The sequence below is a fragment of the Sorghum bicolor genome, chromosome 4 (assembly GCF_000003195.3).
Source record: "Sorghum bicolor cultivar BTx623 chromosome 4, Sorghum_bicolor_NCBIv3, whole genome shotgun sequence".
Taxonomy (NCBI): domain Eukaryota; kingdom Viridiplantae; phylum Streptophyta; class Magnoliopsida; order Poales; family Poaceae; genus Sorghum; species Sorghum bicolor.
In genome coordinates, this window is record NC_012873.2 from 62627301 (window position 1) to 62643276 (window position 15976).

The 15976-nt window shown below is 48.6% G+C and overlaps 1 protein-coding gene and 1 pseudogene across 1 annotated transcript; both read left to right on the plus strand.

Moving 5' to 3' along the window:
* Positions 5240-12624, plus strand: LOC8076039 (annotated as a pseudogene).
* Positions 14283-14958, plus strand: LOC8076040. Its single transcript, XM_002452717.2, has one exon. The coding sequence runs from the start codon at positions 14468-14470 to the stop codon at positions 14810-14812; it is 345 nt and encodes a 114-aa protein (XP_002452762.1). The 5' UTR covers positions 14283-14467; the 3' UTR covers positions 14813-14958.

Here is a 15976-nt window from a genome sequence, read left to right on the forward strand (position 1 = left end):
GAATCTCGTCGTGGAGGCATTGCTGGATGGCCCTTTGATAAGTGGCCCCGGCGTTTTTAAGTCCGAAAGACATGGTAGTGTAACAGTATGCGCCGAAGGGTGTGATGAAGGATGTTTTGATCTGATCTTCTTCCTTTAACGAGATCTGGTGATAACCAGAGTAGCAATCTAGAAAGGAGAGGAGTTCGCATCCGGCCGTTGAGTCGACCACCTCGTCGATGCGAGGAAGACCAAAAGGATCTTTAGGACAGTGTTTGTTGAGATCGGTGTAATCAACGCACATTCTCCATTCATTATTCTTTTTGCGTACAAGAACCGGATTGGCGAGCCAATCGGGATGATACACCTCTTTTATGAATCCGGCTGCTAGAAGCCGTGTTATTTCTGTCCTAATAGCCTCCTTTTTGTCACGAGCGAACCGTCGCAGTTTTTGCTTGATTGGTCTTGCGGTCTTCGAGACGTTTAAGGAGTGCTCGATCAGGTTTCGTGGGACACCGGGCATGTCTGCGGGTTTCCATGCGAAAACGCTCACGTTGTCCCTTAGAAACCTGACGAGCGCGTCTTCCTATTTTGGATCCAGGTTAGCCCCGATGAGGGCTGTCTTCTCGGGGTTGCCTTCAACCAGCTGCACTTCTTTGTACTCCTTGGATTTCGAATTCTTTCTGGCTGTCTCCTGCTCGGGTAATCGGAGCTGGTCGGGGGGCAGCTGTGCGGCTTGGTTTGCTGTTTCCGCCATGCGGATTGAGAGGTCAATTGCCTCGGTGATCTTGAAACTTTCTTCTTCGCAGGTGTACGCAGTGTAGACGTTGCCTCTGACGGTCAGGACACCCTTCTCCGTGGGCATCTTAAGCACCAGGTATGAGTAGTGCGGGACTGCCATGAACTTTGTCAGCGATGGACGGCCCAGTATGGCGTGGTAGGTCCCGTCGAAGTCCGCGACTACGAAGTTGATGAACTCCGTCCGGAAGTGATCGGGTGTGCCGAATTGGACAGGCAATGTTATCTGTCCGAGGGGCACCGAACTTTGACCTGGCAAAACCCCCCAGAATTGGGCGTCGTAAGGTTTTAGTTGCGCCGGTGATATCTTGAGGGCGGGCAGGCTGTTGCGGAAGAGGATGTCGATGGAGCTTCCCCCGTCCACGAGCACGCGCTCGAATCTGATGCTATTGATGCAGGGATCAAGAATCAGTGGGAAACGACCCGGCTCTGGGATAGCGGCCCACTGGTCCTTCCTGCTGAACGCGATCTCCCTGTGGGACCAGGCGGGAAATTTCGGATCTGCGATCAGCCCGTCCGTGCTGTCTATGTTGAGGCAGGCTCTCTTTAACAGCTTTCTTTCTCGCTTGGACTCAGTGGAGACCTTACCCCCGAAAATGGAGTGAACCACGTCGGTGGGGCTGCCGTATTGGTGTCGGGGGTCCCTGTCTTGGTCCTCATCCTCATCTTCGTGGTCGTGCCCGTCGCGTTTGCTACTTTTCTTGGCGGTGTCTTCTTGGGCGGCCCGCCGTGTATAGATACTTTTGAGGACGCGGCACTCTTCCATGGTATGGTTAGACTTTGGGTGTAGCTGGCACGGTCCCTTCAACGTTTTGTTGTAGTCGTCTTGGTAGTCCCGTGGTCCATTGGGACGTTTGACCGTGTTTACTTCGTGGTCGTACTCGCGAGGGCGCTTTCCTCTGAAGTCGTCGCGGCTGTCGCGCCGCCGATCCCAACCCTCTCGGTGATCGCGGTTGTCGGAGCGGCGATGATTTCTGTTGTCGTAGCGACCACGACCGTCATCTCGCCGGGAGGGCTGGTCGGGGCCTCTCGCATCGTCTCGGATTAGTTTTTCTGCGTCATCAGCATCGGCGTAATTTTTAGCCGTGGCGAGGAGCTCTGCTACCGTTGATGGGCGCTTACGCAACAGCTTGTTCCTCAGCGCTTCATGGAAACGCAAACCCTTGATAAAGGCTGATATGGCCTCGTCATGAGAAATCTTCGGGATTTTGAGGCGCATATCCGAGAATCGTCGGATGTAATCGCGCAGAGGTTCATTCTTCCTGTCTCTTATCCTTTCAAGGTCATACTTGTTTCCGGGCTGCTCGCATGTGGCGATGAAGTTGTCGATGAAAGCCTGTCGTAGCTCTTCCCAAGAGTCGAAGGAGTCCTCGGGCAAGCCGAGAAGCCACTGATGACCAGCCTGGTCGAGGACTACGGGGAAGTAATTAGCCATGACGTGCTCATCTCCTGCCGCTGATCGGACGGCGATTTCATAGAGAGTGATCCAGTTCTCTGGATTTTCCTTGCCGTCGTATTTTTTAAGTTTTTCGAGCTTGAAATTGCGGGGCCACACGACCTGGCGGAGGTGTGAGGAGAACTGCCTTAGGCCCGGAGGACCGTGGGTCGCGTCGTACTCAATGCGGCGCAGGTTTTCGTGGACTGCTCTCTCTGCGGCGCGCCTGTTGATGCGGTCCCGGGCATCTTTGGGAGGGATGTTGTGGCGGAGATCCCTGTGTTGATCTTCTTCTTCTTGGCCGCGTACGCGGTCCTGCTGGCGGCGGCCATCGGCGTCCCGACCACCATCATCGCGCCGTGAGTCCCCTCGACGGTTGTCGGGGGAGCGGCTGCGGCGACGCCTGCTGGGTGAGGCCCGGCTACGATGAGTCTGGTCGGAGGCGGCTTCCGTATAAGAGACGTCCTGGACTCTCTTGAGCAGGGTGGCTGTCTGTCCCATTGCGGCGATCAGGTGTGCTCGGATACTGGTCCGGACTCCCTGGCATTCGGGGGTGTCAGGAAGCCGATCCAGGTTGGCCATGGCGACGGCCACGTTGGCGCTTGGCGTTTTGTAGACTGGCTGGTCCCCGACCATGTCAAAGGCATCGTTGAGGTTACCAGGTGGCGTCTGTTGTTGCTCGTCCGCACGCCGTCGGGCGCGCTCGGCGTTACGCTGTTCGCGGAGTTGCCTCTGGTCGTCTGTTTCTCCGTCAACAGCCGGTTCGTCGGCGCTGACATTGAATACAATATCCCCTCGCCGGGGGGGGGGAATATCGGGAATCGGTCGAAACCCGGAGGGTGTGAAGGAAAATCCAGGTCGTAGTCCTCGTCTTCGGTGTTCACAACCTCGGTGGGGACGGAGCCGGTGCTTGAGTTGGTGCTGGAAACCTGGCCGTCCCGTAGCTCTCGGATGGTCACCATGTTGACATGGTGACGATTGTTCCTTGTCGGCGACCAGCCCGCTTTGCTGAAAACGGATTGGACATGCTGTGAGTAAACAGAGGCCGAGTTGTTCAGGCCGCGGGGATAGTCTTCCTTTTTGAGCTCGACGGATCGTCCTGAGGGGGTTGAGGTTATCGTCAGGGACGTTCCCAGCCGTTCGTGTGTGGCGACACGAGTTGGCCGGCGGAACTTCGAAAAATCCGCTCGAGCAGCTTGGTCGGGCCGGCGCAGAACTCCATCTATAAGTTGGGAGACTTCGAATAGCTTGGAGTCAGCGCGGTCGAGCGCTTGGAGGAGGTCCGAGCAGTCGATCTCCTTTCCCTTGTAGAGCGGGAACGGTGGTCGGGAGCTTGGTGCCGTCATGCGTGTGGTCGGAGACGGCGTGATCTCAGATTGGATCTGGATCTCTTTCGGAACCGTGGTCGCGAAACCGCCGCTGCGCGTCGTCCACGTGATCTGGCCGACGGTGAACGTGAGGCCTTCGGGCACGGTCGCGGAAGCTGGGATCGTGACCATCTTGTTCGCCGGAAAAGTTGCACGCACACCCCCTACCTGGCGCGCCACTGTCGACGAAAGCTGGTCGGCAGTCTACCTTGGGGTATACCCACGGTAGTAGTTTATCGGTAGACGGTGCGCAAACTACGAACTCGATGGTGACGCAAGACACGGACAAGCTTTTTATCCAGGTTCGGCCGCCGAGTTGGCGTAATACCTACGTCCTGCGTCTGGTTGTATTGGATTGTGTTGAGAGATAATCTGTCCTAGGGGGGTCCCTTGCCCCTCCTTATATAGTCTGGAGGGCAGGGTTACAGATCTAGAAACTAATCCTAGTCGGTTACAATTGCCATGGATAATTCGATATCAATTCCTATTCTAATCGACTAGAATCCTGCTTGATCTCCACGTCTTGTTTCCTTGCACGAAACTCGGGCTGTCGGATCAAGCCTTGAACTCGTCTCGTAGTGGGCCAAGCTTCCTGGCTGAAGTCTAGCCGTAAGGGTATAGGGGTTTATACCCCCACACTGGCATATAACGGTGGCCATGGATTCTATTGCTAGTGAGTAAGCAGACCAACTATGGAGAAAGGGTTTAGACGGCTATTGAGAGTGGGATGGATGGAATTGTGATCTAATTGTGCAAGGGCAGGAACAAGCTGAGTGTGGAAGGCAATGCTAGTTTTGCAGTCCAGAGAAAAAATGGTGACACAGGAGCAAAACCCTTTGGTGAGAGTGTTGTGTGAGTAGTTTTCCTTATTATGCATTGAAAAGCTAAGATCATATGGATAGCGGTCTGTGGGGTAAGTGGTACCAAAAGCCGAGTGGAACTTAAGATGTTGAGGCGCAATTAGTTCCAGATTGAGTGGAGAGCAGCAACTTTTCAACAAGTACCACATAGCACGTCTGTGAAGCCTAGGTGATGAGATTACTACAATTATTTCTTGCACTGCCCACTCTAGTTATTTTTTTGTTTCTGGGATCTCCATCCACTTGATCCAACGGTAGTACAAGTTTACTTAGCTATACTAGTGCATTGAACCATGATGACGTCCAAAATTCAAACTTGTTGGACTAATGAATGACACTGTTCACTTAATTTTGCCATATAACTTGAACCTTTAAATAAGATGTTTGATAGATATATGGTTTGATAGACTCAGTAAGATAGACACCTACAGTGAGTATGCCTTTGTAGGTAAACACCTAGGGAGGCTAACTGTTTCTTTTGGTATATTCTGCATATTTGCTTATATGTGGACTAACATAGTGGTTAGTATTTTATATTTTATTATGCAATTGCTCAAACTGCATTGTTCTGCTTCATATGTCGGTATCCACATTTAATTTTTTGATGATTCTAGAAAAGAAATAAATCCTATCTATAAGCTCCATACTTCATCACCTTGAATTCTCTATTGTGTGCTCAACTCGTCCCATATATTGTTTTCTATTTCCTAGTCCCATTTAATGGCTAATTGTGTTTTGTTAATATTTCTATAACATGTAAACTGTCAACTATGTCCTCTTTGTTGTCTTGTAGTATAGCTAAATATCTAGAGTCTGCTAACACAATGTTCTCATCTATATGGTAGATAATTGGATTTTATGGGGTATCTGCTGGTGGTGAAGTTCTTACCCATGATGCGCCAAAACTTTACTAGTACACATAATTGTCTGTTTAGATAATTGTACACATAGTTCTTGAAAATATAGTCACCTTTTTATATGGGTAATCATTTGTGACTGTGGGGGTATAATATACCCTCATGGGCCGATATGGGCCGCACCATCAGAGGTGGCTCGGCCCACAAGATGAAAACGTGCGGCGCATGACGCTGGTCGACGTGCACCGCAAGGCTACAAGATATTGTACCAAATAGGATAGTTTACTTGTAACTCTGTCCCTTCACGATATATAAGGAGGGGCAGAGGTCCCCTAGAGGACAGGAGATAAGTCATACATCATATTCTCTCAACACAAATCAATACAATCAGACGCAGGACGTAGGTATTACGCCAATTCGGCGGCCGAACCTGGATAAAAAGCTTGTCTGTGTCTTGCGTCACCATCGAGTTCGTAGTTTGCGCACCGTCTACCGATAAACTACTACCGTGGGTATACCCCAAGGTAGACTGCCGACCAGCTTTCGTCGGCAGTGGCGCGCCAGGTAGGGGGTGTGCGTACAACTCTCCTAGACGAACAAGATGGCCATCCTCCCCCACTTCGCGGCCATGGCGGACGGCTTCATGTTCATCGTCGGCTTCAACAGCTTCATCGCCATGACCGCAGAGGAGGCGTAGATCCGATCTATGCCGACCACTTCTTCACCGACGTCGGCTGCGGCTCCAACCACGCTGGCTACGGTTTCGACCACACCAGCAACGTCTCCGACCACGTCGACAACGCGTCGCTCCTTCTCTTCTACAAAGGGAGGCAGATCGACGACACCGACCTGCTCAGGCTATCGACCAAGTTGTTTGGCCTACTTGCTCTGACCACGACTCGCAATAATAATCGCCACGAAGAACGGCGCTACGACAACCACGACCACCGTCATGACAGCAAGTCAAAAAGCTCGAGGACCAGACAATTCTGTCACCACCGACCAGACTTTCGTCCAAAGATAAGTACAATTCTAATATTTTATTTATTTTTGGCATAATATCTTTTATTATCCTTCAAAACAACTTTTTGGTTAGCCGACTAGTTTTTTCTCCTACACGAGCTTTCCAGAGCCGGTACTGTCTCTGACTCCTCCCTACACGTGCATGAGATCCGCCCTCTGCGTTCCGGGTGGTCGGCAGTAGCTCTCTGGCGAGGCTGACAATCCCACGCGTGTCTAGGTTCCGCACCTCATGCTGATTGTTGGCTAGACCAGAGCTGGTACAAGCTCTAGGATGAACTAACTACTCGTGCTAATTTTATAACAAAAAATCTAAAACTTATCTCAGTACTAATTTTTTATCTAGAGTTTATTTATACATCATGTACTACCTATTCTCTATATTTATTTTTCAGGAGTTTGGTCCAGTCGACAAGCTACGCTCGGGGACTCGTCGACTATTCCCTACGCTGTGCCTGGGGACTGCTCCTACCACCGAGCACGTTTACGTTCCCAACCACGCTCGGGGACTTGTCGACTACTCTCTACGCTGTGCTTGAAGACTGTGCCGACCACCGAACACGTTTACGTTCCCAACTACGCTCGGGGACTTGTCCACCGGTCCCTACGCCGTGCTCGGGGACTGTGCCGACCACCGAGCACTATACGCTCGGGGACTTGTCCACCGGTCCCTACGCCGTACTCGGGGACTGTGCCGACCACCGAGCACTATACGCTCGCGGACTGTTCGACCAGCTCACCAATTTGAGAGTTTTGGGACTGTACCGACCACCGAGCACTATACGCTCGGGGACTGGTCGACCAGCCCACCAATTTGAGAATTCGGGGACTGTACCGACCACCGAGCGTTATATGCTCGGGGACTGGTCGATTAGTCTATTCAATTGCAGACGGACTGGTAAATTCAATTTTTTAGACCTTGCTACAAGGCTCATACTTCGCCTTCCAGCAAGCTCGGGGACTACATCGGTACGATGCATCTGGCGATGCATCTCAGTTTCAGAATTTCTTTGAGGACTTTTCTTTTGACCCTGGCACCACGTGCCTACGTCACCTACTATCAGGCTCGGGGACTAAGTGGGCACACTTCACCTTGCGGTGAATATGCTTGCTTTTTGAAAGACTATACTTTTCAGAAAAGTAAAGTGGGCACACTTCACTAGGAAAGAAATCTTTTCTGATTAAGAGCGCCATGCATTCTTCGAACAACCTGCTTCTTCGATGTCAATGTTGATCAACTGTCTTTTGAGTTGGTCAAAATACCGTTGCAACTGTTTGGACGACTTTCCTGCTCATTGAAGACGTCAAGCCTCACTGATCGAAGAAGCTCAAGATGGCGTGTTACATCACAATACATGGTGCTCGGGGACTAGCTGTGGGGGTATAAACCCCTATACCCTCATGGGCCGATATGGGCCGCACCATCAGAGGTGGCTCGGCCCACAAGATGAAAACGTGCGGCGCATGACGCTGGTCGACGTGCACCGCAAGGCTACAAGATATTGTACCAAATAGGATAGTTTACTTGTAACTCTGTCCCTTCACGATATATAAGGAGGGGCAGAGGTCCCCTAGAGGACAGGAGATAAGTCATACATCATATTCTCTCAACACAAATCAATACAATCAGACGCAGGACGTAGGTATTACGCCAATTCGGCGGCCGAACCTGGATAAAAAGCTTGTCTGTGTCTTGCGTCACCATCGAGTTCGTAGTTTGCGCACCGTCTACCGATAAACTACTACCGTGGGTATACCCCAAGGTAGACTGCCGACCAGCTTTCGTCGGCAGTGGCGCGCCAGGTAGGGGGTGTGCGTACAACTCTCCTAGACGAACAAGATGGCCATCCTCCCCCACTTCGCGGCCATGGCGGACGGCTTCATGTTCATCGTCGGCTTCAACAGCTTCATCGCCATGACCGCAGAGGAGGCGTAGATCCGATCTATGCCGACCACTTCTTCACCGACGTCGGCTGCGGCTCCAACCACGCTGGCTACGGTTTCGACCACACCAGCAACGTCTCCGACCACGTCGACAACGCGTCGCTCCTTCTCTTCTACAAAGGGAGGCAGATCGACGACACCGACCTGCTCAGGCTATCGACCAAGTTGTTTGGCCTACTTGCTCTGACCACGACTCGCAATAATAATCGCCACGAAGAACGGCGCTACGACAACCACGACCACCGTCATGACAGCAAGTCAAAAAGCTCGAGGACCAGACAATTCTGTCACCACCGACCAGACTTTCGTCCAAAGATAAGTACAATTCTAATATTTTATTTATTTTTGGCATAATATCTTTTATTATCCTTCAAAACAACTTTTTGGTTAGCCGACTAGTTTTTTCTCCTACACGAGCTTTCCAGAGCCGGTACTGTCTCTGACTCCTCCCTACACGTGCATGAGATCCGCCCTCTGCGTTCCGGGTGGTCGGCAGTAGCTCTCTGGCGAGGCTGACAATCCCACGCGTGTCTAGGTTCCGCACCTCATGCTGATTGTTGGCTAGACCAGAGCTGGTACAAGCTCTAGGATGAACTAACTACTCGTGCTAATTTTATAACAAAAAATCTAAAACTTATCTCAGTACTAATTTTTTATCTAGAGTTTATTTATACATCATGTACTACCTATTCTCTATATTTATTTTTCAGGAGTTTGGTCCAATCGACAAGCTACGCTCGGGGACTCGTCGACTATTCCCTACGCTGTGCCTGGGGACTGCTCCTACCACCGAGCACGTTTACGTTCCCAACCACGCTCGGGGACTTGTCGACTACTCTCTACGCTGTGCTTGAAGACTGTGCCGACCACCGAACACGTTTACGTTCCCAACTACGCTCGGGGACTTGTCCACCGGTCCCTACGCCGTGCTCGGGGACTGTGCCGACCACCGAGCACTATACGCTCGGGGACTTGTCCACCGGTCCCTACGCCGTACTCGGGGACTGTGCCGACCACCGAGCACTATACGCTCGCGGACTGTTCGACCAGCTCACCAATTTGAGAGTTTTGGGACTGTACCGACCACCGAGCACTATACGCTCGGGGACTGGTCGACCAGCCCACCAATTTGAGAATTCGGGGACTGTACCGACCACCGAGCGTTATATGCTCGGGGACTGGTCGATTAGTCTATTCAATTGCAGACGGACTGGTAAATTCAATTTTTTAGACCTTGCTACAAGGCTCATACTTCGCCTTCCAGCAAGCTCGGGGACTACATCGGTACGATGCATCTGGCGATGCATCTCAGTTTCAGAATTTCTTTGAGGACTTTTCTTTTGACCCTGGCACCACGTGCCTACGTCACCTACTATCAGGCTCGGGGACTAAGTGGGCACACTTCACCTTGCGGTGAATATGCTTGCTTTTTGAAAGACTATACTTTTCAGAAAAGTAAAGTGGGCACACTTCACTAGGAAAGAAATCTTTTCTGATTAAGAGCGCCATGCATTCTTCGAACAACCTGCTTCTTCGATGTCAATGTTGATCAACTGTCTTTTGAGTTGGTCAAAATACCGTTGCAACTGTTTGGACGACTTTCCTGCTCATTGAAGACGTCAAGCCTCACTGATCGAAGAAGCTCAAGATGGCGTGTTACATCACAATACATGGTGCTCGGGGACTAGCTGTGGGGGTATAAACCCCTATACCCTCATGGACCGATATGGGCCGCACCATCAGAGGTGGCTCGGCCCACAAGATGAAAACGTGCGGCGCATGACGCTGGTCGATGTGCACCGCAAGGCTACAAGATATTGTACCAAATAGGATAGTTTACTTGTAACTCTGTCCCTTCACGATATATAAGGAGGGGCAGAGGTCCCCTAGAGGACAGGAGATAAGTCATACATCATATTCTCTCAACACAAATCAATACAATCAGACGCAGGACGTAGGTATTACGCCAATTCGGCGGCCGAACCTGGATAAAAAGCTTGTCTGTGTCTTGCGTCACCATCGAGTTCGTAGTTTGCGCACCGTCTACCGATAAACTACTACCGTGGGTATACCCCAAGGTAGACTGCCGACCAGCTTTCGTCGACAGTGACCATTACAATAATGCTTCTTTATAATTTCTTTTGCAGGCTTTACATCGTATTTTTGGTATTTTATGTTTTCTTTGTTGTCTTCTATGTGGCCTTGGCCTGCATCATTGGTATTGTCGTTTGTTGCTGCCTTCCTTGTATCATAGCAATTTTATATGTTGTGTCAGATTAGGTACATCTTCTCAAATATATATTGATAGAAGTTTTCATTAACTACTAAAGTTTGTGAGTTTTTTCTATGTATGATGTGGTGTATTGGTTTACTAGTTTCACTATCTACTTGTGGCGTAACCTTACGTAGTTTATCTCTTATAATATAAGCTTCGGTATGCCACAGTGATCAGTAGATAAATCTGGTAAAGGTTCTTCAAATCAAGTTGTTGCTAAACTATCTAGTCTAAGCATAGCTAAATAATCATAAGGCTAGGCTGGTAAACATCTACCAATTACTAGGTTTGTTTTTACATGTTTCAGTCATTGTAAAATTTCCAAAACTCATGTGTATTGTCGACGAAAGCTGGTTGACAGTCTACCTAGAGGTATGTCCAAGGTAGTAGATTATTGGTAGACAGGTGCGCAAGCTACGAACTAGATGGTGACGTAAGACACAGACAAAGATTTTATCCAGGTTCGGCCGCCGTGAGGGCGTAATACCTACGTCCTGCGTCTGATTGTATTGATATGAGATGTAATGTGATCTTTGACTTGTCCTCTAGGGGACCTCTAACCCTACTTATACATCGTGAAGGGACAGAGTTATAAGTAAAGTATTCTATTTGGTACAATACCTTCTAGTCTTGCGGTGCACGCCGACCAACATCGTGCGCCGTATGTCTTCATCTTGTGGGCTGGGCCACCTCTGATGGTGCGGCCCATATCGACCCATGAGGGTATAGGGGTTTATACCCCCCACATGTATCCTGTCAATCAGGAAATTAAAATTTTGAGTAAGTCATATTACTGTTATGTTGTTGAATTATCAATCTCACCTGCAAAATTGCTCAATTGAAATATTGGTTGTGCATGTCGACATAGTTGTAATAATAGAAACCAATGTCTAGTGGAAATGAAAAATATCAAGAAAGTTGGGTCAACTCATAGCATTGTCTTTTTCCCCCTATATGAGTAGGTCATCTAAACACTGGAAGCCCAATTGCCAATTTACCACATATACGCTAGCCTGCGGAATCACTGATGGAATACCATTTTTTATTTTGTGAACTTTTCAATTCCAATCTAGTTCTCAAAACATGGTGTATATACAACAAAGTTTGAGAAGTTCCAATGTATGAGCAAGTTGTACATACTGCTATGCTAGATTTACTGCGATGACTGACATGGTAAAATTACATTCCTTTCTATGTTTAAATTTACTTTTTTGTTTTCTTTATCTTGTAGACCCTGTGTTTGGTTTTATTGCTTCTCTTTTTTTATAACTTTTATTGCACATTGAATTTGTTAGCATGATTTTAAAAATGATTATTTTCTGTCCATATGATTGAAAACATGAGGGAGCATCTGAAGATGACATTCGCCAAATTCCAAAATACAAATTTCAGAAGATGGAAGAGCCTGAAAAGCAGTTAGTGTGCCTGGATCTTCTAGTGGAATAATGATAGAATGTGGCACCAATCAACCTATTGAAAAAGTACTTGCAGCTGAAGATGCGGTAAATTCTCTAGTTCTTGATTGTTAACTTATTGCATTAGGGAGACTAAGATTCTGAAATATTTGTTGAAGTGAAGGAAGATTGAGAAACTAGGTTTGACAAACTATTGATATAGGTGATGTGTTAGATTAGGTAAAAAAATATCAAAATGGAGAAGGAATGTCTGAAAGAACCGATAGTAGCTATACTTTGTTATTATTGTACTTGTTCATGGCTAAAACTGTAGCTCTCACTCTATGATGTACCTTAGATCTTCCCAGGAATCTTTGTTGCAAACTCATCATAGAGTACCATGTATCAAGGTTCCATCATATGACGTCTCTTAAATTTGATGGCCTTGTTTCAGTTGTATGTTGATTTGCAAGCGGTATTTCTAGTGCTAATGAATTTGTTGCTCTTAGTCTATGCAGGAGTGTTGCATTTGCATCTCAGCTTATGATGATGGCGCAAAGCTCTGTGAACTCCCTTGTGGCCACCATTTTCATTGTATTTGCATCAATAAATGGCTGCGCATCAATGTCATGTGCCCTCTATGCCAGTACAATGTTCCGAAAAACACTAGCAGCAGTGGCAGCGAAGAAGTATAAATCTCTATATGACAATATTGAGAATTTGTTCCGAACAGTTCAGGCTTCTCGCTGGTAATCTTTTGTCCCAGAATCTCGTGAGTGTGCATTCATATCTGTGCTAGTATAATTAAGAAAATGATTCATGTAAACTCTTGTATTTTTAGTATGCTATAGTGATAATTGTGTGTCAACTTTGCTGTTTTCGTTGTGTTTATTTATATTCTTTATAGTATATGTGTACATGATTTCGAAGTTCTTTTGAGCAGCGTCTTTCCTAGTACTTGTTTGTGTAGTCTACTAATGTTTTATAATAATCAGACTAGCAATACAGGTTTTTGTTCCATTCGTTCTTCTGGCCAATGCTGGTAAAAGCAAGTAGCTGAAGTTGTTTAGTGCTTGTAGCAGAATATATATGCATCATGTTTATTGCGGTGCCATGCACATCAAATCTAGCCTTCAGGTCAGGCGCCCACTTGACTGGTGATGGAGTAGATTCCGAATACTTGAGCCTGCAATAAGATTATCAAACTTGTGCCACAATTAAAAAAATCTCAAAACTCAGCTTTCCAATCCAAAACCAAAGTTCCATATGCTGCGCAGGAGCTTTCACGTTTGTGCTCGCTGGCAGTCCAGTCGCTAGCTGGCAGTCGACGTCTACCTGTGGTGCCCACGTCTAGCCATGAAGCTATCTGCATATCTCTTGTCTTTGGACATGCCACGAATCAGGGTGGATGCGAGGTTTTACTCTGCGCACCGGTGGTGATGATGTTTGACGACAAAGATGACCCCGGCCGTGTGCCAAGCCAGTGACATTGAGGACCAGAAGAAGGGTAACGGAGCAAGGAAACGACGGACGAAAATGTCGTCCGTGTCTAGTGAGCTTTGTGATTTTCATCTCTCCCACTCTTCAGGTCGGTGCCTAGATCAAGCTATCTACGCGATTGTGCATGGCATCTGCTGACGGAGCATAGATTTTCTAGGCGCCCAGTTCAGAGCGTCGGTGAGCGAGCTCGTAACGAACCATACTCCACTGCAAGAGATTGACTCGTAGGTTGATCCAATGGTTGCTCCCGTAAAGATTCATTGTGTACACTTACGAAGCACTTAAAATTAAAGCATAAGCCTTCCACGATAGTGCATCGCCATTCGAGATGCCCCAACACGGAAGCTAAGTATGCACGCCTACATGACAATTTGCAGTTGGGATATCCTAAGCAGTAGTTGGCCAAGCTTTTTCAGCTCTGAACAGTGCTATAGATATTTTGATGGTGCAGCTTCCAGCCAAGCTCACAGGCAGCACGGAATTTCCCCGGAATCGACGACTCCCCGAGCGGCGAGCGCGCCCTGCTAGCTGATTGCGCTGCCGTCAGCCGAAAGAACTGAATGCGACTGGACGGACAGTGGACACAGCATGGGCCGCACGGCGCACCAGCTTTGATCCTCGCTGGAGATATTTCTCTGCTTCATACCAACACAAACACCAGCGTGCGACGAAGTCAGAAAAGCGCGGGCGCTTTTGATCCCCATATCACACACTTTCGTACGAAAAAAAATATCTCTGCAACGCTTTGATCCACCTGGCGTCGCGTTCCTATCCTCTTTGGCCCGCCAATCTTGTCACCCTGACTGACGCGTCGATCGGTTAGTAGCATCGGCTTGCCGGTAACAACAGGGTCCTAGTTAGTTACTCTACACGGTGACGGCGTTATACTTGGTATAAGGTAGCCACCCAGCTAGCCTAAGCTTCCTCACTAGATATTTCGACCAGCAGCGGCACCACATTCTCCAGCGGCAAGGCATCCACGAGAACAAGCGGCGAAACCGTGCGCGATCCACAGCCTTTGCCCGGGCGTTCCATCCGATGGACGATCTGGCGGCGCTGGCGCGCGCCGAGGGGTGGACGGAGGAGCGGCACGCGGCGTTCCTCGACCGCATGGAGCTCTCCTTCGTCCAGCAGGTGCTCGGCGGCAGCGACGTGCGCCAGGCGTCCCGTAGGCTCGGCCGCGTGCCAGCGCCTGCACAGGCGGAAGGCGGGCGCGGCCAGCTGGCCCCGGCCCCGGCACCGGCACCGCTCCCGCTCGACCGGCCACTGCCCGACAGCGCCGTGGAGTCCAACCAGTCGGGGCCGGCCGCGGCGCGGCGACGCGAGGCAAACGACGCGCGCCGCCGCCGGCCCGTCGATCCAGCTGCAGCTGCAGGTTGGTGAAGCTGAACCTGAAGCTTGTCGCACGCGCTTGCCTTTGGTATTGTGCAAGGTGGAAATGTACGCGTCCAGTCACTTGTTTCTTTTTTTCGAAAGATCCGTTACCGGCTTTCATTGATAAGTGGAGAGAATAATAGTTACAAGAGCTATTTACAAGTTTTTGTAGCCTCGCAGTTTCTGGAGGCCATAACACCCCTACTAATTACAGACTAGATTACAAATGCAGAGGAGCCTGCATAGCGCGTTTGACGGTGTGTGTGTGATCTGAGACAGAAAGTACGAGATATATGAGCATGGTATGACCGACCTTAGCTTTGTCATGCACGCGTCGTTTGGATATATTGCGAGAAACGCGAACTAATTGAATCGTGATCAACATATATAGCGTCGACTACGTGACCATGTTTATCATCTGAAACAGGGTGTGTTTCCGTCTTGCACCAATGTTGTTCTTCTTATAAACATGATGCTAACTGTCTAGCAGTTTGACTTGTTAGCTGTTTGCTACTATTCGATTTCATTGTAGGATCTTGCCTACAAATAATTCAAAGGTAATTAAATGGATCTATAAAATGCATGTGGATGCCTCCTTTATTTTAGATCAATTTGAATTAAGCTACTGGCATCTTTTTTCTGATTGTTTGATTTGTAGGTTTTTGACAAACTCCTTAACAACCTAGCAGGTCAAACTCAAAATGAACTCAATGAAGTTCATACGAACGTAAGGTCCATTCTTTTCTTGTGCTTGTTTGCCGACGCAGAGTTTGTTGGTGGCACTGCTGTCTTGTTCGTTTCCTTTTTCGTGTGTATACATAGTCTCAGGACTTGTTTCATAAATATCAGCGGCCACAACAAGTCTTCGCCTAATCCACGAGGAGTCTCTCAGGACTTGTTTGATAGATTAGGCTGTTCGGCTGAAGTACTGTGCCTAAATGTTTATACCAAAAACCAAAAAAAATAATTGAAAAAAAAATCATTCGATGTCCGCTGATGATCGATCCGAAGATCTCGAAGGCACGAAACATTTTTTGAGAGAACAAGGCACGAAACATTGCTGAGCTTATTATTATTGTGTACAAGTACGGCACCTGCTCGTTTCTTCTTTGATCGATCGATGAAACACTAGGTCCGGTATGTCTCAATTCCCCAGCAAGTGAGGGAAGAGCT

Coding starts and splice junctions, on each gene's coding strand:
- LOC8076040 (XM_002452717.2), top strand. CDS start 14,468: ATGGACGATCTGGCGGCGCTGGCGCGCGCCGAGGGGTGGACGGAGGAG.